Source organism: Oncorhynchus mykiss, chromosome 13 (genome assembly GCF_013265735.2).
Source record: "Oncorhynchus mykiss isolate Arlee chromosome 13, USDA_OmykA_1.1, whole genome shotgun sequence".
NCBI classification, from domain to species: domain Eukaryota; kingdom Metazoa; phylum Chordata; class Actinopteri; order Salmoniformes; family Salmonidae; genus Oncorhynchus; species Oncorhynchus mykiss.
This window is the reverse complement of record NC_048577.1, coordinates 23,837,697-23,861,403: the sequence shown is the minus strand read 5'-3', so window position 1 is coordinate 23,861,403 and position 23,707 is coordinate 23,837,697. Positions and strand designations below refer to the sequence as shown.

Sequence of the window (23,707 nt, the reverse complement as noted above, 5' to 3'; positions counted from 1 at the left end):
TAACTTTCGTCAGTACATAAGACGAGCTCCAAGTGTAGCAGCTGGAGGGGGGCACTCACTGGGGATGTTGCTGTGGTGGTAGGTGCAGTGGTTGTGTTGCAGGAAGGGCACCAGAGTGTGCAGGAAGTCATGGGGACTCAACAGGACCAGCTCCTTCAGAACATCTGGAGGGGGGGGGGGGGGGGGGGGGGGGGGGAAATAACCAGGAACTACTAGTGACATCACATCTCATATTACATACAACAGGTACTCCCTCAAGTGATTGGAATTGTTCCAAAGGTCTATTGTATATACTATGTGGAATAGTTTAGAGGGGAAAATGTGGTCAAATATTATCCAAACTGTGTGTGTTCTTACCCAGGCAGGCGTTGCGGAGCTCCGGAGGGCTGTAGGAGTTGAGGAGGGTGAGCAGCTTGTGGGCAAAGTCGATCCTCTCCTGCCACTGGATAAGAGCCTGCTTCACGTCTATAGGAGAACAACACAGGTTACACAGAGACTTTACAGGGTCCCTAAATAAAGAAAGGCAAGTCACTGAGCTCTAGTAAACAAAAAGGCTCCGACAGAAGAACACAGGGCTTATTCACACGGGGGGGGGGGGGGGGGGGGGGGGGGGGGGGGGGGTGAATCCTAACTTTCCCTTCAGTCATGCATTGATGTCAATGGGAGACAGAACATTTGACTTGGAAATGAGGTTTTGCTACAAGGTAGGTGGTCAGCGTAGAATAACTATCGTGAAAGTAATTGACTAGGGACGTTGGTGGTGAGATGAAAGCTTCTTTTTAGTAATAATACATTTTACCACTTTAGATTCTACAGAACAATAAAAATAAAGTTTTTTTTAAAACTTCCTATTGAAAGGCATTCTGGTACTTGCAGTCAATAGCGTAATCCAATACAACATAAATATGTACATAGCTCTCAAATCGCCACATGAATTCTAATACAATTACTCTTACATATGTAAATAACTCAAATAAAATATTTTTAGGATACAGCGGAACGAATTAACTGTAAAGATGAACTCTGTACCCCATTACGGTTACAACATGCAGAGGAGAAGGGGGAGGGAGGGTAGTTTTCGCTGACCTTTGCGCTGCAGATAGGGCCGCGTGGCCTTGAGTACCGACAGGAAGATGGACAGCAGCTCCACCAGGTCCCCCGTCACATGACACGCTGTGGCCTCGTGGTACATCATGTGCAGGGTGTTGAACGACTGCAGGAAGCAGAGGGCGAGGGAGAGCGCGAGAGGGGCACATCAAATGACAAACCGGTGCCTACGCTAGAACCCTCGGCCTAAGAAATTAACGTTCCTACACTTTATAGTAAAATATTATTTTACTGGATACAGTTCACAATGAAGAAACTTCATCAAACTACCAACATCATGTCACATCATGTGTTAGACAGCAGGATGGAGAGGGTGGGGGGGGGGGGGGGGGGGCACGTCAAATGACCGGTAACGATTTATGCAACAGCTGACACTCTTTACATTGAGAAACTTTTAAAAAAATATATAGAATATTTTATATCGGATACTGAATAATACTACATTAAACGCTAATATTATTTACACTTTGAACCCGTTAACCAAACCTTGATTTCCGCTGGCCGAGTGATACAAGAGACTTGGACATGTGGCAACACGAGACTTACCCCAACCCCACAACTAACTCAAAATGATAATATAGAAGCCAGTGAAATGAAGCCATGTATGAACGGTTCGTTATAAGCCTAATGACCATAATTAGTGCAGAAGGTCTTGACGTACCTCTGTCATGAGGATGAGGCCTCTGTTGAAGACCACCAGTAGTCTGTCCTCGTCGTTCTCCAACAACACGCGGAAGGCACTGCGACGGACACAAAACACAGTTACACTATATCATGGACATATACCGTAGTTCACAGTGCTTTCATCTCAAAAGTAAAACAGTGCCCATATGATTCTCTAAAAGGCATCAGACATCTCTCTGGTTAAGTTGCCGTGAGTTCCTATTTTTTTTTTAACTCTGCAGATCTGGGCCGTGTTTTAGGGCATGCAACGGAATTAAAAAAAAACGTTTTGCAACAAATGATTGTGTCCTATTGGACCATTCCAGGTAGTCCATGTTTCAGTCCATTTTCTTCAACGTGGTGCCTGATGAACATGATCCTGGTGGCAAGTGTGCGCGCGCGATCCCCTCTGTGTGCGCGATCCCTCTGTGGCTTTTGTGGAGCGATGGGTAACGATGCTTCGTGGGTGACTGTTGTTGATGTGTGCAGAGGGTCCCTGGTTTGCGCCCGGGGACGGTCTGAAGTTATACTGTTACATCCCCCTCCGCGTGCGCGACCCCCTCCGCGTGCGCGACCCCCTCTGTTTTACCTGATGAGTGTGGTCCAGCAGGAGCGTCCGTCCAGGCAGCGGAGGTAGCAGCTGATGGTGGTCTTCTTAAACTGCTTGACGTCCTCCAGCTCCTCTTCCCTCATGTCCGACCGCTGGGCCACAAACAGCTGCATCAGGTTGAACAGCTCCTCCACCGCCTGCAGGGTGACAAACACACAGACACACCAGACAGTGGTCAGAGATGTAGGGGGGGGGGACAAACACACAGACACACCAGACAGTGGTCAGAGATGTAGGGGGGGGACAAACACACAGACAGTGGTCAGAGATGTACGGGGGGGGACAAACACACAGACACACCAGACAGTGGTCAGAGATGTACGGGGGGGACAAACACACAGACACACCAGACAGTGGTCAGAGATGTAGGGGGGGGACAAACACACAGACAGTGGTCAGAGATGTACGGGGGGGGACAAACACACAGACACACCAGACAGTGGTCAGAGATGTACGGGGGGGACAAACACACAGACACACCAGACAGTGGTCAGAGATGTACGGGGGGGACAAACACACAGACACACCAGACAGTGGTCAGAGATGTAGGGGGACAAACACACAGACACACCAGACAGTGGTCAGAGATGTAGGGGGACAAACACACAGACACACCAGACAGTGGTCAGAGATGTAGGGGGACAACCACACAGAAACACCAGACAGTGGACAGAGATGTAGGGGGACAAACACACAGACACACCAGACAGTGGACAGAGATGTAGGGGGACAAACACACAGACACACCAGACAGTGGACAGAGATGTAGGGGGACAAACACACAGAAACACCAGACAGTGGTCAGAGATGTAGGGGGACAAACACACAGACACACCAGACAGTGGTCAGAGATGTACGGGGGGGACAAACACACAGACACACCAGACAGTGGTCAGAGATGTAGGGGGACAAACACACAGACACACCAGACAGTGGTCAGAGATGTAGGGGGACAAACACACAGACACACCAGACAGTGGTCAGAGATGTAGGGGGACAAACACACAGACACACCAGACAGTGGTCAGAGATGTAGGGGGACAAACACACAGAAACACCAGACAGTGGACAGAGATGTAGGGGGACAAACACACAGACACACCAGACAGTGGACAGAGATGTAGGGGGACAAACACACCAGACAGTGGACAGAGATGTAGGGGGACAAACACACAGAAACACCAGACAGTGGTCAGAGATGTAGGGGGACAAACACACAGACACACCAGACAGTGGTCAGATATGTAGGGGGACAAACACACAGACACACCAGACAGTGGTCAGAGATGTAGGGGGACAAACACACAGACACACCAGACAGTGGTCAGAGATGTAGGGGGACAAACACACAGACACACCAGACAGTGGTCAGAGATGTAGGGGGACAAACACACAGACACACCAGACAGTGGTCAGAGATGTACGGGGGGGACAAACACACAGACACACCAGACAGAGGTCAGAGATGTAGGGGGACAAACACACAGACACACCAGACAGTGGTCAGAGATGTAGGGGGACAAACACACAGACACACCAGACAGTGGTCAGAGATGTAGGGGGACAAACACACAGACACACCAGACAGTGGTCAGAGAGGCAACAGAGACAAACGCAAATCAACCTCATACCGGAGACAGAGAGACTACGTAGAAACATCTCAGAGGCCTAGCCCCTACTCCCTACTACTATCCATCTGATCTCCTCATTAAGTGCTTAGAGGATGATAGTGGACAAGTCACAAGGGACTAATGAATCGCCTGAGGGGTCATGGACACAGGCAGTATAACAGAGGCATGAGATATGTCGACCTGACGCAGTAAGAGAGAAAAAAATACAGACGGACAGTCACACGAACAGGCAACACACCAGCACCCAGTCAATCAGGTCATCTTCCCATTACACACAAAGGGACAGAGTCAGTCAGTCAGCCGGACCACCCACCCCTGGGTACTGGCTGGCGTGCGGCGTCAGGTTCTTGAAGGCCCACTGGATGTTCTGGTGCGAGGCCAGCTGGCGGGTGAAGGCGGGCGACTGCTCGCAGCACATCCTCAGGATGCCGTAGTACGCCGGCAGCATTCCCCGGTTGAACAGCACCACCTGTTGGTAAATAATTTCAGGCAGGCTTTCAGACTCACCTCCAGCAACTGGGCCACCTTCATTCTTTGGCGGTTGTGTTTTTGCTAGTAACATTTTGTACATTTACAATGTGTTCCTGGATAAATTGCTCAGAAAAAGTTGAGTTCTCTCCGCTCTCGTTGCCAGTGGAAGGCGCTTCTTTCACTGAAGGTTATAACTATTGTACTGTTGGACGTAGGGGCAATGGAATTTGGTAAAACTTCAGTTGGAAAGGACAGTAGGATATGGCAGTGCCATGGTAGCGTGAGGCCTCGGAGGCGCTGTGGCCAACATGCACTACACATAACTCATCACCTTTTTGAGCTAGAATCATGCAACTTGGTAAACACGTTTAAGAGAGGTATCGCCTTCGCCCCGTTTACCGTCATGCTTCCCAACGATTGACCAAGTGGTACCGTTTCTATAGCTGGGACATTGTTGCCTCTGCTCGAAAACTAGATTCATTTCGTTAATATTATTCGTTTTTTAATAATTAGGGGGGGTTTGCAGCTAAAATGTATTATTTCCACCTCCTGGTCGTCGTGGTCGGCCAGGATGTAGTTGAAAGCGATGTTCTTAGTGACCACGGGGTTCTGGACGACCAGACGGACGTTCTCGGGACACTCCATACACACGTTGTACCAGAAGGAGAGGAGGGCCTGCTTGTTGTGGTTAGTGGCGATGGCTGGTTCAGACAGCTTGGGCTGAGAGGGGAGGGACATGGTGAAAGATCAGAGAAGTTCTCTTACTGCAACTCAATTATCTCATTACTATCACTAGTTATTATTCAATAAGGTGTGTACAGGTGAACACACCACAGAGGAAGAGAAAAAGGAACCAAACAAATCTAAATGAAACTAATAGACTTCATTTTCATGCCGTGAGATGAACCAAAACGCCTGTATTTAGTTATTCTAGTGTGGTGCAGTGAATGCACAAAGAGACTAACTTCTAAATGACTAATGTGACAAATCTAATCCCACTCTCATTTAGCCCACTCAATTCCCCCCCCCCCCCCCCCCCCCCCCCCCACTCACCTGGAAGAGGTTCCACAGGTCCATGAAGTAACCGGAGAACATGAGCTTCTCCGTCTTGGAGATGAGGCAGTAGGTCATGAAGCTGAAGTACTGCACCAGCTTGGTGGTCCCATGCACCGCCGCGTCCACGTAGAGCTTGGCCCGACCCAGCAGGCCCAGAAGCAGGTTGTACACCTGGTACAGGAGCAAAAGGGAAAGACTACAGATATTTTTCTGTATTTTTCGTTTTCACACAAAATAAACACACAATTTCAAAACAGTTCCTGTGAAACACGTACACTTCCATCTAATCGTTGTACATACTGTATCTTGTCAATAAATTGTATTATGTAAGTCTCCTTCATGGGTTGTAAATTACATCCACTTCTCCCAGTTTCAATAAAATATCTGTACTTGAAGTCTTCGAACTAGAAGATATCTGAGCAGGTGATCAAAAAATACCAGCAAATGGATATTATTGCCAAGACCTGATTGGTCGAAACGTCACTGATGATGGAAACCTTTTGACTTGAGCCCATTATAATTGTATAATACGCTCATTAGTAGTAGTCTTGTTATGGATTTGGTTGTTGGAGCTTGTTATTGTAGCGGCAAAGGGGAAGCACAGAACGTGTAGGTCTCAGGTCAGACACTGTTAGTGCTGTATATTAAGATGCTAAGGAAGTAGGTAAAAGAGCAACAGTTGGGTTGCTGTTGAGCTAAGTTAGTTTCTGAGGGACAAGGGCAAGGAGAGGACAATAGTTGGGTTGCTGTTGAGCTAAGTTAGTTTCTGAGGGACAAGGGCAAGGAGAGGACAATAGTTGGGTTGCTGTTGAGCTAAGTTAGTTTCTGAGGGACAAGGGGCAAGGAGAGGACAATAGTTGGGTTGCTGTTGAGCTAAGTTAGTTTCTGAGGGACAAGGGCAAGGAGAGGACAATAGTTGGGTTGCTGTTGAGCTAAGTTAGTTTCTGAGGGACAAGGGCAAGGAGAGGACAATAGTTGGGTTGCTGTTGAGCTAAGTTAGTTTCTGAGGGACAAGGGGCAAGGAGAGGACAATAGTTGGGTTGCTGTTGAGCTAAGTTAGTTTCTGAGGGACAAGGGCAAGGAGAGGACAATAGTTGGGTTGCTGTTGAGCTAAGTTAGTTTCTGAGGGACAAGGGCAAGGAGAGGACAATAGTTGGGTTGCTGTTGAGCTAAGTTAGTTTCTGAGGAACAAGGGCAAGGAGAGGACAATAGTTGAAGAGAGAGGAAACATCTGCGAGGGGGGCCAGAGGGGCGCCAATGACACTAACTGCAGCTTTCTCTCCCTCACAGACACACCGGCCCACAAAGGTTATGGACACTAACAAAGAGGCACAGACCTAGTTTCCGCCCAGCAACAGAGACTAATTGTTTATCTTAGACATACAAGAAGGGGAAATCCGCCTAGTCGGGGTATAAATATATGCTTGTGTAACTTGCATGCAGGGCCGGGTCCTCGCCTCTCTGCCGCCCTAGGCGAGACACACACAAAAAAAAGGACCTTGGCTGGTGTTTACTGGGGTGCAGCCTACCATGTCGACCAGCCATGGAATTTTATGAATGCCCATACACCCGGGTAGGCCCACCATTTGTAAAACAGGCCGCTGCATTGGCTTTATTGGTCCTGTGACTAATCAATTTGGCTATTTAAGCTCCGAATGTCAGCTACCCAACTTCATCAGGAGTTATCCTGAGTCTATTTGCAATGTGTTTGCACAACACGTAATATAAACTAAATTCAAGAAGAGCCGCACACTCATCAGACAAGCCGTCTTCATCTTGGGTAGAATCAACACGTAATGCAGAAATATTAGATTTTTTCTCTATGGTCAACTTGTCAAAAATACACAGACACAAACTTGAAACCACTGATCATGACAAAGGGGGGGGGGGGAACTCCCTGTGATAGTAGATTCTATATTGTCCATGTTACTTTGACCTGTCCTGTTTTCAGGATATGTTGTTTGTTAACGTGACAGCGCATTTGTCGTCGGCGATTGGGCGCCATTTATTTTGATCAGAGAAACCTGCACGATGTAAAAAGTGTCCGTCTTAAAACATCGTCGTACGTTTTGATCTCCAGCCTGCTGGCTACAGAAAAGGCCCCATACTCTTTCTACGATATCTGACATGTGATTTATGTTCGATTTTCTTTTTGACGGAACGTTGGTGGTGCGCCGCATCTCAGCAACAGCACCCTGGAGAAGTGCGCTGGGAATGGCCCCCCCGTCTTCGACAAAGTGGGCACTGCTCATCACAGGGCGGCATCAGAGCACACCTATAAAGCCCATATGCCACTGGTTGAAAGAAACTGTAATTGTTTTTGGCCAGAATTCCGTGAGGTTTTATGTGTTTTTGTTGGTGCGCCTTGGTCAGTTTAGATCGGAAAATGGCGCCCTCAGTCAGTCTGCCGCCATAGGCGGACGCCTAATCCTGCCCAACGAGGAGGCCGGCCATGCTTGCATGTTACGCTATTTAGCTGAAGCATCCAGGCTGGGTGAATAAATCTGGTTTGAGCGTTTCTCAGTGTCCGACTGTACCTGGAGTAGAACCTAAACACGAATAAAAACACAGGGAGGAAAGACTGCAGCGTGTAACCGTACCTGGTGGAGCACCACGGTGGTGTCGGGGGACAGGGGCAGGTCCCGCGTGGGGATGTGGAGGGAACGCGTGGAGCGGAACATCTGGCGGAACGAGTTGCTGGGAATCAGGGAGACCAGGAGGTAGGCTGCCGCTGGAGGGTCAGAAAGAGGATTTCAGAGTTGGAGCAGCGTTTAGCCTAAATGTCTGTCTTTAAAAAAAAGATTTCTAGGCTAACTACACACAATCGTTCTTTTGCTAGAGTGAGAAGAGAAGGATGGGGATGAGTGCAGTGGACAACAGTGGTACCTAGCTCTCTGTTGGTTCTCTGTGAGAGGTGGGGATGGAAGCGAGAGAGGGAGTAACATATAAAACAAGTTGAAAAGGGCACTTAAGGAACCTGTTTTAGGGGATTGTTTTATGGGGAAAGTTTTGTAACCAGGTAGGCAAGTTGAGAACAAGTTCTCATTTACAATTGCGACCTGGCCAAGATAAAGCAAAGCAGTTCGACACATATAACAGAGTTACACATGGAGTAAAACAAACATACAGTCAATAATACAGTAGAAAAATATAGTCTATATACAATGTGAGAAAATGAGGTGAGATAAGGGAGGTAAAGGCAAAATAAAGGCCATGGTGGCGAAGCAACTACACGCGCAACGCCAAGCAATGGCTGAAGAGGTGTAAAGCTCATTGCCATTTTCCGCTGCTCCAGAGTCCACTTGTTTTCTGGACTGATGAATCACGCAGTCCGACGGACTAATCTTGCTTTGGCGGATGCCAAGAGAACACGACCTGCCCCAATGCATAGTGCCAACTGTAAAGTTTGGTGGAGGAGGAATAATGGTCTGGGGCTGTTTTTCATGGTTCGGGCTAGGCCCTTTAGATCCAGTGAAGGGAAATCTTAACGCTATAGCATACAATGACATTCTAGACAATTCCGTACTTCTGACTTTGTGGCAACAGTTTGGGGAAGGCCCTTTCCTGTTTCAGCATGACAATGCCCCTGTTCTGCCCCTGAACAAGGCAGTTAACCAACTGTTCCTAGGTGGTCATTGAAAATAAGAATTTGTTCTTAACTGCCTTGCTTAGTTACATAAAGGTAAAATAAAATTTAAACAAAGCGAGGTCCATACAGAAATGGTTTGTCGAGATTGGTGTGGAAGAACTTGACTGGCCTGCACAGAGCCCTGACCTCAACCCCATTGAACACTTTGGGATGAATTGGAAGGCCTATTTGGCCAAAATAAATGCCCAACCTCACTAATGTTCGTGGCTGAAAGGAAGCAAGAACCCGCAGGAATGTTCCAACATCTAGTAGAAAGCCTTCCCAAAAGAGTGGAGGCTGTTATAGCAGCAAAGGGGGACCAACTCCATATTAATGGCCATGATTTTGGAATGAGATGTTTGACGAGCAGGTGTCCATATACTTTTGGCCATGTAGTGTAGTTCGTAAGAACTTCCAGACAGAGACATCACAAGTGTTCTTACAGGTGCGGACACGGGGGTAGTTGTGGGCCAGTAGGAAGCGCTCCACCCAGTTCTCCATGTTCTGCAGCACCCAGCTGTGAGCCAGCTTGTTCCTGGGGGTCTGCACCGCCAACCAGTCCAGACACTGGCTAGGGTTGTACTCTATCACCTGGGAGAGAACACACACACACACACAACAAAAAGGATAAGATTCTGAATATTTTAGGCAATGACGTCAAGATCAACTGAAATAACTTGACTAAGTGAATTAAGGACAAATACATAGATACATTTATGTTTAACTGAAGTAACTTGATAAAGAACAATGAATCAGATGAACCTATGTGACTATGTTCACTCCAAGCTCATCACTAAGTTCAGTACTCTGGGACTCCCAGTACTCTGAACACCTCCCTCTGCAACTGGATCCTGGACTTCCTGTCGGGACGCCCCCAGGTGGTGAGGGTAAGCAACAACACATCCGCCACTCTGACCATCAACACTGGGGCCCCTCAGGGGTGCGTGCTTAGTCCCTTCCTGTACTCACTATTCACCCAGGACTGCGTGGCAACACCTAACTCCAACACCATCATTAAGCTTGCTGACGACACTACGGTGGTAGGCCTGATCACCGACGACAAGACAGCCTATAGGGAGGTCAGTGACCTGGCAGTGTGCTGCCAAGACAACAACCTCTCCCTCAATGTCAGCAAGACATCGTGGACAACAGGAAACGGAGAGCCAGACACGCACCCATCCGCGCGATGTAGTGGCGCGGGTCGAGAGCTTCAAGTTCCTCACTAAGGAATTAAGACGGTCCACACACACCAACACGACAATGCCTCTTGCCCCTCAGGAGGCTGAAACGATTTGGCATGGGCCCTCAGATTCTCAAAAACGTCTACAGCTGCACCATTGAGAGCATCTTGACTGGCTGCGTCACCGCTTGGTACGGCAACTGCTTGGTATACCGACCGCAAGGCGCTACAGAGGCCAGTGTGTACGGCCCAGTACATCACTGAGGCAGGTGATCATCACTGAGGCACGCTCCCTGCCATCTAGGCCCTCGATACCAGGCGGTGTCAGAGGAAAGCTCTAAAAATTGCCAAAGACTCCAAGTCATAGACAGTTCTCTCAGCTACTGTATGGCGAGCGGTCTGGAACCAACGGGACCCTGAACAGCTTCTACCCCCAAGCCATTAGACAGCTACATAGCTACCTGGACTTCCTGCATTGACCCTTTTTGCACCAACTCTTTTGACTCATCACATACGCTGTTGCTACTGTTTATTATCTATCCTGTTGCCTAGTCACTCTACCCCCTACCTATATGTACATATCTACCTCAATTACCTTGTACATCGACTTGGCTATATACACACACACACGTGGTACCAGTACCAAGCTAGTTATTTATTCCTTGTATTATTTATATTTTTCTATCTGCACTGTTGGGAAGGGCCCGTACCGGTCACTGTTTACGAAGCATGTGACAAATAACATGAGATTTGATGTTTGTGTGTGTGTGACCGTACCTCCCAGATCCTCTGTAGGATGTAAGAGGCGAAGGAAGGCATGCCCGGAGGACCACCTGACAGCTCCATCAGCATGGTGAGCAGCTTGAAGAAAGGGTTTGCCGCCTAGACGAGGAGAAGCGGGAGACGGAGAGCAGGGTGGAGATAAGGAGAGGGACGGAGAGAAAGAAGTAGAGAACATGAGGGACAAATTGAGATTTGTACAAACTAATAATTGAGTTGGATAATAGACAGAGCATTATGTATTAAAAGTATAGGTTCTCACATCAGTGCTTACCTCAGGCGTCAGTTTAGCGATAGAGGTGAAGAGCATGGATACAATCTGGAATAAAAACACAGGAGAAATTATGCCCCTCTATGTAATAATAATTTGGTGGGTGCCTATATTTGTCCTATTTCAAACATGTAAAAAAGTCTGTATTAATACCAATTGTGCTTTATGCAAATCCCAACTCTCTCTGAGACACCCTCGGAGAGTGAGGTCACGGCCAGGGTCTACCATTAACAACGGCGACGTGTTTGTTTGTGGGTGCGTGCGTGCGTTAGTGTGTGCGCGAGCGTTAAACGTACGTGTTCGGCCAGGCGGTTGTTGTAGCGACACAGGCTGAAGATGAGGTTGCAGGTCTGCCTGATGTTGATGCCGTCTCGGATGTGCTGGAAGAGGAAGGGGAAGCCTTTCCCCCCAGTCAGGGCTGCCATGTCACTCTGGGACAGAGTCAGGTGTCTGGAGAGAGAGGGAGGGAGAAAAGGAGATTAGAAAGAAGATGAAAAATTAAGCATATGAAGAAGGGGGAGGATTTGATACCGACAACAGTGAATACATTTGGGTGCTATATGTGGTAGTATTTCTAGCTAACTTTTGGGAAGTATTACCAACACTATGTTGTGCTGTGCCAAAGCTATGAACATTTTCTGTGACCCAGCAAACGTAAATACCAAATTGTCTAGTCACAACAATTTGTCTAGTTCTGGGTGATACTCAAATTGCCCAGTGACGTTGACAAATCTCACTTTGCTAGTGGCAGGTCAAATCCCTGTGCCAGAGACTGCTTTTCCTGTGTCCCAAGTGGTGCCATGCCATGCAGCGCCCTACCTCTCAGAGCGGGACTGTTCCACCAGCAGGGCGATGAGAGCTATCATCTTCTCCAAGGCGGCAGGGCGGTACTTCTCTTCCGCCAGGGATAAGATGTCCTCCTCCTCATCCTCCTCTTCTCCCTCCTCCTCAGACAGCACCTCCACCTGGGGCTGGGGGGGGGGGGGGCAGGTTATTACACACCCAATCACAGAAACACACACACACACACACACACATACACACACACAACTAGTGTTTACTTACGTTCTCAGGCCCCTTGGTGCCCATGTAGAAGTGCACCATGATGGAAATGGCTTGTAGGGACAGAAGGAACTGACTCTGGAGTTATGAGAAAAGAAAAAACAAAACAGACTGTTAATAAAAACCTTGTTCTCTAAAAACCCTTTCAGCCATGTATTTTGGTGAGGTAATGCCAAGGTCATGGGGTTCAAGACCTGCAGGAATCACAGAAAACATGTGCACTCAGAGAGCAGGCTCTGGTCAAAAGTAGTACACTCTCTTGGTTATAGGGTGCCATTTGGGACTCCTTTTTACACACTTAAGTCCTTTGGGATAAAAGTGTCAAGAGTATTTTCCTATAAAATGACAATTGTTATCAACGACCCACCTCCTCCTCTCCCATCTTGGCGAACTCGTAGAGGAAGGCGAAGTACTCAGTCAGGTGTTTGCTGTGGGGCTTGACGCCGTGTTCCATGATGGACAGCAGCGTCTTGACGAAGCGCGTCACGCACGAGCGGCTGCCAATGTCCTCCACCGGCCCGTCCATGTCGTCAGACCTGGAGGCAGCACACAGGAAGTGACACCAGACAACTTGTGAGGTCATGTTCATTACCAAACAAATGAAGATGGACTGAAACAAAGGGACTACCTAGACTTGTCCAATGAGAAACTCATTTTCATTTCCTTTTGCAAAGCATTTTGAAACGTTCTCTGTTGAGTACCCTAATGAACATGATCCAGGAGATAGTAGAATTAAACATGGAGTCCCCCCCCCCCCCGAGTTTTTCAAAAAAAATTATAAAATCGATACTTCTTTGGTTTGTGACCATTAAACCTCAATGTTTTGCCACAAAACTCTGCAGGTGCCCATAGTGCTAGGGCAACAAGGTGACACATGGCCAGCTAATGACACCGACAACACGGTGATGTCATGCTGCAACACCTCTAGTTTCAGCAAAACAGAGGAGAGGTCTTGCTGACATTGAGGGTGTACTCAAGAGCCACGTTATAGACTCATGGGATATCAGAAGCCAGTTTGATCTGGGAAAAATTCAACAACAAAAAAATAATATAATTATGTGTAAGCCATCAATTGTTAACATTATAAAGCATTCAAATTAACATGTTTCTCAGGTTGTGAGTGATTGAGTGGGTGGATGATTGATTGGTACATAAGTAACCATTCCTACCCGTCCTCCATGCCAGGTTGTAGGTAGAGGTGGGCGTGGACTGGCCGTAGCCTCTGGATGACGTGGATACACAGCCTCTGAAACATCTGATGGGGGACAACAGGGTAGAGAGTATGAGTGAGTGAGTGAGTGAGTGAGTGAGTGAGTGAGTGAGTGTGACCGCCGAATAATCTGATTGGGGCTCTCACCTGTCGAACAATCTGATTGGGGCACTTGATGAGGATCTGCATGGGCCACCAGTTGTCATCAGCCATGCGGTCCAAAAACCACTGAAAGGCGATGACAACATGAGAACAGGAAGTTAGCAATTACCCCGCTAATGATTGAAAACCATTTCAGCACAATGTGTTCCCGGATTTGTCCTTCAACAAACAGTCAATTCACCTCGCAGGCCGCCTGGCTGTTGTTGAATTGTTTGGTCAGGAGCTCGATCCACTGCAGCATGGTGGGCTGAAAACACACAGACAAAATGTAGACAAACCCTTGCTATAAAAAAGTTACAGACCATCTTCCACACGGTAAAACAAAAGGGCAAAAAAAAATATTAGAATAATTTAAAAAATTTAAGAAATTTAAAAAAATTGCTGAAAAATAACCAGACTGCAATTGAGGCTGGCAACTAGAGGGAGCCATCGACTGACAGTAAGGAAGGACAACTCACCTTTTCCTTGGAGTGAATGAACGTCTCCAGGACAAATGCCGTGCTAAGCTGTAACCAAGGAGGAGAAGTGTGAGAGTGGAAAGTATATTCAAAAAGTGTAAAGGTATAACCATAAAAATTTAAAATTAAACGGTGAGAAAAGGTCAAGGATTTTAAAATGAAGTTCTACGGTTGAGAATAAGGCTTTAGTGGAGTGGGGTCGTACCTTGGCAGTCATGAGGGAGATGGCTTTGGGGTCTGGTAAAGTGCTAGGGATGCTGCTGCAAAGTTGCCACATGAACCTGTAGGTAAGAGTGGAGAGAGTCACAACACTGATCTCAGACCAGTTGATCCACCAAGGCAACACTACATCCTACATAACTTGCACTATGTTAATAGATCAAGACAACATTTGATTGCGTATGAGCTTTAATTGAGACAGTATTTCATAAGTAAAATCTATTTGGTTATACATTTCAGGGTAAAGTCAAGGGCACACAAGCAAAGTACTGTTAACATAAACTCTCAATTATATCACATCTGCATTCTAGCTTCAGAAAAGGTACAGTCTTGACGGCTAGTTCCAAAAATGTGTCACCGACCCAAAGTACGTGTGCTCGAAAATGTTCTTGTCCTGGAGAAACTGCATGTTGTCTTGCCAAATCCACTGAGTAGAGAAAAGAAAAAAGAAACACAGAATAAGTATTTCAACGTTTCGAGAGAATGAAGAATGTGAGAAAGGAGAGTTGCTATGAGATTGTGACCAGCCGGGTACCTCGAGTAGATCTGGAGAAACGTCAAAGTTGAAGTCCTTGCCATTTTCCTCCTCGAGCTCCACTCTCTTGTAGAAAAGCATGTAGGCGCTGTGGGTCTGGAGGGAGAGACACGGGACAAACTGTCAACTTTAAAACCCAGCGTTAATTAAAACTAAATTTAAACATTAGAAAGTGATTTTACAAGGAAACTGACCTTCTCAAAGGAGAAGTCCATGAACTTGTCGGTGACAGAGTCATACGTTTTTGTCTAAAAGACAAAAATGTAGGCGAGACAAAACATTAAAATATTTAAAAGGGTATTAATTAACAGTAAAACATTGTCTTTTAAAAAAATGATTTACCGTCATCTCTCCACCGAAGCACTCGGAGGCTAGCTGGGCGGAGTCAAAGGGCTTCACCTCGGCATCGTTGAATAGGTACCTGAGAAAAGCAAACAAATGACCTTAATGACAGTCGGTTGTACTCCCTAAAATTCAAACGCATCCAGATATCAAAAGGCGTGTCATGAATGAATCTCCATGTAAAGGGACAATAAAGTGTATCGTAAGACAATAACGTGAGACCTCTTTTTTAAAAATCCCCCCAATGATCTGATTTCAATACTAGAGCCAGAGATATTCCTCACCATTTGTTATTCTTGTAGGCGTGCGGGTTGACGATGTCTCGGATGAAACTGTAGTAATGGCCGCCGTCGGCCGTGCCCGTGTGAACCGTGACGCCGATGAGGTCGTACTCGTAGCTCTCCGCCACCTTGGCCTCACCCTCCTCCCGGAAACCTGTCGTAGGACATAGTGGACCACATCAATGAGCAACCCATTCCTCCAATTATTGGTCCAGCTAGCCTCTGATAGGCTAGATAGATGAAGATACCAAGAGGATAAAAACTTTATATTAAATCGCCGATAAATCACTGGGGAGCATTCGAGGTGCAGACATTACTTTGTTTTCAGATATTCGTCTTTCTATCCAGCACATTTGTCCTCTTTCTACAGACTGCGAAAAAGGAATTATCCGCAAATTGCTACTCAACCCGATTTCAAAACACACCGACTAGTACAGTGATACAAGTGAATTTAGTACAGAGCCTATGAGAACCAAATCATGCAGTTGGGGGGGGGGGGGGGGTCTGTCGGAACAGGAAGTGACGCGTACCCTCTTTCCTATCGCCCTTGGCCATGAGGAAGTCCTCAGTGTAGGGGGTCATGTCGAGGCGCAGGGGGAAGGAGAAGTGCGTGTTGACCTTCTCCTTCATCATGGTGACCATGTTGAAGGTGTAGCGCATGGTGTTGAAGCTCAGGATGCGAGGCAGCTTCTTGAAGCAGGCCCTGGTACAGAGCAGGATGGAGAAAGGGAAGGGAGATTAATATAAGCACAGGTCTTGTACAAAAAAAACAAAACTAGAGACGTCAATAAGTTATTTTTTCAAATGGTAAAACCAACATCAACTAGTGGAAAACCAGCCAACTATTCCAAAAATGTATAATATACAACTACGACTGCCAGTGTAGGATAGTTGGCTTATTTTCAGTAGAAACCAGCAGGGTCCTCCTCATGAGGTTCACGGCAACTCACCTCTTCTCTGCGCGTACTTTCTTGCCACACTGGGAGCAGGTGTACATGTTGTCCCCCTCCAGAGTGTCCTTGATGGTCACCTCGTCCAGAGATTCCTGAGGAAACACGAAGACAAGTCTCCAGCAACATGCCAAGCAGTACTATATGCCCACTAGAATTAGGAGCATAGAAAATACACCGGACTAACAGAGTCCGACATAGGATGACTTGAGGAGAAGTTGCCATTTGCAAGAGTAAGAATTCCAAACTGAATAGAAGGCGGCAGTGTGATACTACAGTGCTATGAGATTTGAGACGTGTGATTGGAAGGTAAAACCCCAGTCTATAACACTTGGTTGCACTTCTAAACGACGTCAACAATGTTGATGGCGATGTTGTCCTTACGTAGATGTTCTTCATGTCGGCCACCTGGCACCTGACTGTGTAGAACTCCTCAGCTGTCTGACTCACGTGGTCACAGTCCTGTTGGATGGAGAAAATTAGTGGAATGAGAATGTGTGTGTAAAGCCACACACACACACACAAATGCAATAAACACACGTAGGGCAACATTTTGTAGTGAATTTTTGTAGTGCCAAGGAATAGTGCAAAGTGCACAAAAAACAGTAAACCTCGTAATCAAGCAGAGTGGTTTAATGCGGTTTATGATGAGTTTTGCAGGTAAACATTTAAAGGAGTATAGTGATTCTTACCAGCGAGACCACATTGTTGGTGATGACCCCTCCAAAGAGCGTCTTCACTGTGTTTTTCAGGTCCTGGGACATCTCCTCTATCTTGGTGATGAGGTCGGTGAAGAACTCGGTCATGTCCTTCTGCTCGCCCGTGTTCAGGGGCTGCTTGTCCATGGTGTAGGTCTTACAGAACGGGCGGGGGTTGTACGCCTTCCTCTCGCTCTCCTGGAACGAGGGATGGAGAGCGAGGGGGTAAAAAATGGAAGAAAGGAGGAGCGGAGCAAAATCGAAGTAGCAGGCTCTCCACGGGGACAACGTCAGTTTGTTCCTGTCATGTGGACGGAGGAGCTAGATGAGAAGGGTGTGAGACAGAGGGCTGAGAGAGAGAGAGAGAGAGACCGGCTGCGTACCATGAGATAGGTGAACATCTTCTGGAGCTCCAGCAAGGTGGTCTTGTGCTTAATCTCCTCTGCGTACTGGGGGAAGAAAAAAAACAACAACTCTCATTAGCAAACAACATTTGCAAATACCAACATCGAAAGCATTCTTCCGGGTGGCAGAGGGAGTGAAATAGCATGTGTGGGATGAGCATTCTTGCGCAAAATGGCTGCCGTGGATCATCCAAGCGTGGATGAGGTGAAATTGCCCCCATACAAACTACAGCATTGTGAAAAGGGAACCACGGTAATATCATCCATTACAAATCGCTAATATAGAGCGAGGCGAGAGAGCGAGAGATCAAGACAGGGGGGAAAAAAACAAAGAGGCGTAAGAAAAGCAAGAGGGAGAACAAGAGAGGAACGATAGAACAAAGAGAGGGCGTAAGAGGAGCACAGTATTTAGCAGACTGACCTTTGCAGTGAAGACGGCCTGGCGTGCCTCAGGGATCATGTAGAGCTGTTGGATCGTGGAGGCCAGGTAGCAGGTGGCCCCCAGGTTAGTGAGGCCCACGAAGCGACACTCGGCACGCACGTCGTCGTGGGGCCAGTAGTCCCACTTGTACGGGGCGTGAGAGGCTGTCAATTAACATTAACACAAATATTCATATCGTTCAGGGGCCTAATAGAATATACCGGATCTAAGATTATGTTTGATGATGCTCAAATATCTTAAATCATAGCATTTTCAAAGAATTTTTGACTTTGAACCTTAATAAACCAACTTGGTTCACTCATTTGATCCGGTACTGGAAATCCATGGAGCAGACATTACCAACAGGAAGGCCTGACTTCAATGGGATGCTATTTGGCTGTTTGTTTAAAACCAGCGTATATAGTATTTCTATTCCCCGCACCCCACCAAAAAAAACAGCTAGGCGCAGTTTAGGGGCGGAAACTATTTTCAGATTCTGTCAGCCAGCACAATGTCTAATTCAATGGCCATTGTATTCCCTTGGGCCCTCCTACCAATGCATTACTCTCATTGACAAATATCCCTAGTAGCATTTTCAACCGTTCTTAAAAAGGTCCTTCTCACTCTGCATGTGCTGGGACATGACCCAGTTGTGAAGCAGCCTGTAGTTCTCCACCGAGCCCTTCACCGTCTCCACCAGGAGGTCGTAGGCGGCGGCGCGGGCCGCATGCGACTTGCACTTGGGTTGGGCGCGGTCGGCCAGGCTGGGAAGGAGGAAGAGGAGGTTGTGGACGTCGCGCAGGAACTCCTGGCCCTCTCGGGAGAACTTGAAGGGGGGCTTGTGTTTGAGGACGCTGGTGGCGAGGCGCAGGAGGCCCGTGAGGCCGTCGTCCTCGATGGCGCCGTCCTGCTGGTCCAGTATCTCGCGGCTGGGGAGCGGGAGACAGGTCAATGTTTGAGCAAGCAAACTTTAATTGTAGAAGTGGTTTAAAAACAATATTGTCCCGTGTATTTGAACTGAGCTGGCCTTAATTCTCCAGAAAGAACGTGGACAACGCAAGCCATCACACATGAAAACATCATATTTCCTATATAGCGCACTTCTTTTGACCCCGGCACATGGTCCAAAGGCAGTGCACTAAATAGGCAATAGGACACCGTTTCAGACGCAGACCAGGTCTTGGATTCATCTTGGACTCACCTCCGTATGCAGTCGGCCAGGTGTCTGGCTAAAGCATCCAGGTCCAACAGAGTGGTTTGGCTGGCGTCTTTGACGTGGATGTTGTCGATGAGCTTGCACAGCAGCCAGAAGTACTCCTTACAGCCCGTCCTCAGCACGGGCTCCTCTTCATAGTCCTCCACCTGAACACATGACCACACAGCACATCAGCTACAGAGCCCCCTTCATTTATATTAGACATGTGTAACTTGACGTGACCTAGGAAGTGAATAACCCACAACGAACACATTTGTTTTAGTCAGTATACAGTACAAAACAAATTGTGCTTGTGTGTGTGTGTGTGTGTGTGTGTATATATATGCATCTGTCTATATGCGCAAGTGTGTATGTGTGCTGTACCCACCCGCAGTGGTTTGAGGGCCTGTGCGTCGGGGAGGAACTTGAGCAGCGTGGAGGCGGCCAGCAGCAGGAAGGACCTGTTGATGGACTCTCCTCCCTCCAGACCCGACAGGGACAGCTTGTACAGGCCGTTACACGCCTCGTGACGCACCGCCGTCTGAGAAGGCACACTCACGTTAACACCTTCCTCTATTTGATGTTGTTACCAAGGTCACACGGATCGATTGGGTCACAGAATAGTTAGTATTCCAGTGGCATCAAAATAGAGACAATATTTTTGGATGGAAATACCCACAAATGTTACACCGAAACAAACTGAGGGGGGTGGGGTCAGTGTCTCATTATTCCCCCAGATCTCACCTCCGGGACGAGCAGGGTGAGCTTCTTGAGCCAGTCGTGAAGGTGGTCGCTGTCGGCCAGACCGGACTTGACCGTAGAGCAGCAGTGGGCCCAGCTCACCAGCAGCCACATGGAGTAGTGGGTCACTGGAACATAGGAATAACGTCGTCATTTCACATGTCTAATGTGTCATTCCTAAGAACAATGTGCTTAAGCACATATACAGAAGAATGGATAGGAGGCTATGAAAGCCTTACTTTCAGTGCAAAATGTTTGTGTGAAAAAAAATAAAAATGTGGCTGTTAATTTCTCATGTTGATTAACATTTAAGCATATGTAAAACGTAGTTCACCTTCATGGCGGGACCGGTGATCCGATTGGGCCTTCAAAACTCTGCAGGTGAGACAGGAAGTAAACAAAGTCAAGATAGGCTGACGGAAACCTTGAGTACAAAAACATTTCACACCGATACCCCATGTCCATACGACAACACAACTTACAATGAATGCCTTCCTTCAAATCCAATCATTTGTTCCCGGTCTTCAAATTCAAAAGCCTTTCTTGGCATGGAGAGTGTGACCACATACATTGAGCCACACCAAACATACTTAGTAGTTAAGTAGTACATAGCACGCTAGTGGGTAGTGTGACCACGGAAACACAGGCCTCGTCTTTGGTGTTCTCTCACCTGTGTGCTAGGTTATCGTAGGTGTAGGCCACGTTGATCAAGCGCTGGATCAGGTTGGTGCCTTGGACAAGGCCCAGGAAAACCTGACATGAAAAAAAAAAAAAAAAAAAATCAAGTATTACCAAGTATTTAAGATACAAATAATGACCCATGGGGATAGTTTTGAAGTTCGTGTAGAGACCAAGACACCACAGGGAAGGAAGTACAGAGAGACAAAATAGCTGTGGGCAATAGAAGACTGCTTCAGAGGGAGAGAAGAGGCAATAGAAGACTGCTTCAGAGGGAGAGAAGAGGCAATAGAAGACTGCTTCAGAGGGAGAGAAGAGGCAATAGAAGACTGCTTCAGAGGGAGAGAAGAGGAAATAGAAGACTGCTTCAGATGGAGAGAAGAGGCAATAGAAGACTGCTTCAGAGGGAGAGAAGAGGAAATAGAAGACTGCTTCAGAGGGAGAGAAGAGGCAATAGAAGACTGCTTCAGAGGGAGAGAAGAGGAAATAGAAGACTGCTTCAGATGGAGAGAAGAGGCAATAGAAGACTGCTTCAGAGGGAGAGAAGAGGCAATAGAAGACTGCTTCAGAGGGAGAGAAGAGACAATAGAAGACTGCTTCAGAGGGAGAGAAGAGGAAATAGAAGACTGCTTCAGAGGGAGAGAAGAGGCAATAGAAGACTGCTTCAGAGGGAGAGAAGAGGAAATAGAAGACTGCTTCAGAGGGAGAGAAGAGGAAATAGAAGACTGCTTCAGAGGGAGAGAAGAGGCAATAGAAGACTGCTTCAGAGGGAGAGAAGGGGCAATAGAAGACTGCTTCAGAGGGAGAGACGAGGAAATAGATGGGGAGACAAAAAGATGCTGCAGGACATTCTCTACTACTTTCTACAGAAATGTTGCCTTCACTACAGAAATTAAGTTGAAAAAAATGTAATTAAAATGTTTTATTAATTTTTTATGGTTACTGGTTGCTCAATCCTGGGTTATTACACATTTCTGTATTTCCTGGTTACGTCAAACAAAATCGATCGATCATTTCTCTTTTAAGTGCCTCAGCTGTGGAAAAAAAAAAGAGAAAGAGTTAAGGATGGCAACAGAAAGAGTTAAGGATGGCAACACTCCCCACCCAGCGGTGAGCATAAGCTGTTAACATTTAGCTGAGGGACCAGTGTACCTCTGTGAGGCGGGGGATGTGCAGGCCCTTGCCGTGGTCGCCGGCGGACTTGCGGGACTTGCCAGGCCAGGCCCTTTTGCGCTGGCTGTCGGTGAGGCCCGACCAGGAGAAGACGTCGTGGTAGGCTAGGTCCAGGTCGGCCGGGTCCACCGCAAACTGGCAGATGAGCTTAAGCAGGCAAGCCAGGCAGTCCAACAACCACTGAAGGAGAGAGAGATGTGACCTGTGTTAACACTCAACACTAACTACAGAACATTATTTTTCAAAACAATGAAGGACATGGTTTTATTTCTGTCCTGTTCATTTCCCCCCATGTTTTTCATATATATTTTAGGATTGTCCACTTTGAAATTGGAAATCATCCACACCTCATAAAGCAGTTTTCAATGTGTGAAAAACTGTTTTTTTTTAACAGAATCATTACCACTCGTCATATGACTGTAGAGTACCGAGACTTCAACTTGATTTAGTTTAATCTATACAACCCATTCTATTCCATTTCTCCCACGTATTATAATGTGTTTCTGATCCACCCACCACTGTCCAAGACTCCTGGTCCTTGGGCTCCAGAATGGCAGAGTTGAAAATCTCCAACAGCAACTGAAGCCCTCCAGACGACACAAACTGTAAGAAGAGAGCAACAAAAAAACAAACAGGAAATGGAGTTGACGTGATGGATAAGTGGTTTGTGTAAGAGTGTACAGTATGAGAGGTAGTCAGTTTATAAAGAGGCGTACCTTGCAGCTCCAAGAGTTCTTACTGTTCTCTATCTGGTCCTCGCTGGAGTCGTCAGAGTCTGGGTACAGGTCACTGTAGCTCCCCTGGACACACACGGACAACACAGGGGTCATTCATATGCGTGTTTGAATCAGTGAGCAGAGCAAGGGTGTGCATATGTGTGTGAATGTGGGTGTTCATGAATGAGAAAAAAAAGGTGTTTGAGTGACAAAGTATATATATTAAAAATTAGTCCCAGTAGTACCGTGGACTCCCGGTGGATGCGTCGGTTGGGCTTGCCCAGGGCCTCGATTATCTCCAGGGCGTACAGCAGCTTGTGGGGGCTCTTGATTCTCAGCAGGTCCTTCCAGCACAGACCCTCGCCTCCCTACGGACAGACGGAGAACACACACGAGACAGGACGCATATCTTTATGTTGTCATTCATTGGTGAGCAAAGTGGGTCAGAACAAGGACGGCTCATTGAACAACTCAACTAAATCGGCAGGCCCTTGATATGTTGAATGAGGTGTGTGCGTGACGGGCTGAAACGAAAATGTACACCCCTGGGGCCCTGGGAATGTTTAAGAAATACGAGCAGAAACTAATGAGCAGGATGCAAAGGGATAAGCAGGCCAGCATGAGCAGGGGCACAACAGTATTGGGGCGTGTAAGGGGAGAGCGACGGCGTGTAAGGGGAGAGCGACGGCGTGTAAGGGGAGAGCGACGGCGTGTAAGGGGAGAGCGACGGCGTGTAAGGGGAGAGCGACGGCGTGTAAGGGGAGAGCGACGGCGTGTAAGGGGAGAGCGACGGCGTGTAAGGGGAGAGCGACGGCGTGTAAGGGGAGAGCGACGGCGTGTAAGGGGAGAGCGACGGCGTGTAAGGGGAGTGTGTGTGAGAACAGGTGACGTACCGTGTCATCGGCGATGTTCTGGAAGGCCAGCAGCATGTTGGGGCAGGTGGGCAGCAGCATGAGCAGCTCCCAGACGCGCCTCGACAGGTTTTCTGCATGGAGATGCAGCTCCTCACATCGTAGGTTCTGGAGAGTATATTTGTAACGCGTTATTTTCTGCTGTCACAGTGAC

General features: G+C 47.4%; 1 protein-coding gene across 7 annotated transcripts in view; it reads right to left on the bottom strand.

Moving 5' to 3' along the window:
* LOC110486004 (ubiquitin carboxyl-terminal hydrolase 34) overlaps positions 1 to 23,707 on the bottom strand; it is a 57,861-nt gene that overhangs the window by 4,292 nt on the left and 29,862 nt on the right. For 5 of the 7 annotated variants that reach the window (XM_036940653.1, XM_036940657.1, XM_036940655.1 and 2 more), the window contains exons 29-71: positions 23,536 to 23,661; positions 22,888 to 23,010; positions 22,643 to 22,726; positions 22,443 to 22,529; positions 21,906 to 22,106; positions 20,746 to 20,828; positions 20,410 to 20,450; positions 20,079 to 20,203; positions 19,723 to 19,875; positions 19,341 to 19,501; positions 18,764 to 19,068; positions 18,140 to 18,303; positions 17,698 to 17,763; positions 17,309 to 17,512; positions 17,001 to 17,078; positions 16,617 to 16,711; positions 16,197 to 16,369; positions 15,670 to 15,820; positions 15,386 to 15,464; positions 15,238 to 15,291; positions 15,044 to 15,139; positions 14,871 to 14,935; positions 14,495 to 14,570; positions 14,290 to 14,337; positions 14,013 to 14,078; positions 13,817 to 13,897; positions 13,629 to 13,714; positions 12,827 to 12,995; positions 12,463 to 12,537; positions 12,217 to 12,368; positions 11,694 to 11,847; positions 11,389 to 11,445; positions 11,124 to 11,228; positions 9,610 to 9,757; positions 8,139 to 8,269; positions 5,536 to 5,709; positions 5,029 to 5,202; positions 4,325 to 4,480; positions 2,360 to 2,517; positions 1,769 to 1,847; positions 1,087 to 1,213; positions 358 to 465; positions 60 to 164 (exon numbers count right to left, since the gene is read on the bottom strand). In XM_036940653.1, coding sequence (XP_036796548.1) covers positions 60 to 164; positions 358 to 465; positions 1,087 to 1,213; positions 1,769 to 1,847; positions 2,360 to 2,517; positions 4,325 to 4,480; positions 5,029 to 5,202; positions 5,536 to 5,709; positions 8,139 to 8,269; positions 9,610 to 9,757; positions 11,124 to 11,228; positions 11,389 to 11,445; positions 11,694 to 11,847; positions 12,217 to 12,368; positions 12,463 to 12,537; positions 12,827 to 12,995; positions 13,629 to 13,714; positions 13,817 to 13,897; positions 14,013 to 14,078; positions 14,290 to 14,337; positions 14,495 to 14,570; positions 14,871 to 14,935; positions 15,044 to 15,139; positions 15,238 to 15,291; positions 15,386 to 15,464; positions 15,670 to 15,820; positions 16,197 to 16,369; positions 16,617 to 16,711; positions 17,001 to 17,078; positions 17,309 to 17,512; positions 17,698 to 17,763; positions 18,140 to 18,303; positions 18,764 to 19,068; positions 19,341 to 19,501; positions 19,723 to 19,875; positions 20,079 to 20,203; positions 20,410 to 20,450; positions 20,746 to 20,828; positions 21,906 to 22,106; positions 22,443 to 22,529; positions 22,643 to 22,726; positions 22,888 to 23,010; positions 23,536 to 23,661 — 5,143 coding nt within the window. The remainder of the gene's footprint in view (positions 1 to 59; positions 165 to 357; positions 466 to 1,086; positions 1,214 to 1,768; positions 1,848 to 2,359; positions 2,518 to 4,324; positions 4,481 to 5,028; positions 5,203 to 5,535; positions 5,710 to 8,138; positions 8,270 to 9,609; positions 9,758 to 11,123; positions 11,229 to 11,388; positions 11,446 to 11,693; positions 11,848 to 12,216; positions 12,369 to 12,462; positions 12,538 to 12,826; positions 12,996 to 13,628; positions 13,715 to 13,816; positions 13,898 to 14,012; positions 14,079 to 14,289; positions 14,338 to 14,494; positions 14,571 to 14,870; positions 14,936 to 15,043; positions 15,140 to 15,237; positions 15,292 to 15,385; positions 15,465 to 15,669; positions 15,821 to 16,196; positions 16,370 to 16,616; positions 16,712 to 17,000; positions 17,079 to 17,308; positions 17,513 to 17,697; positions 17,764 to 18,139; positions 18,304 to 18,763; positions 19,069 to 19,340; positions 19,502 to 19,722; positions 19,876 to 20,078; positions 20,204 to 20,409; positions 20,451 to 20,745; positions 20,829 to 21,905; positions 22,107 to 22,442; positions 22,530 to 22,642; positions 22,727 to 22,887; positions 23,011 to 23,535; positions 23,662 to 23,707) is intronic. The other 2 variants (XM_036940654.1, XM_036940658.1) reach the window with 1 other exon arrangement.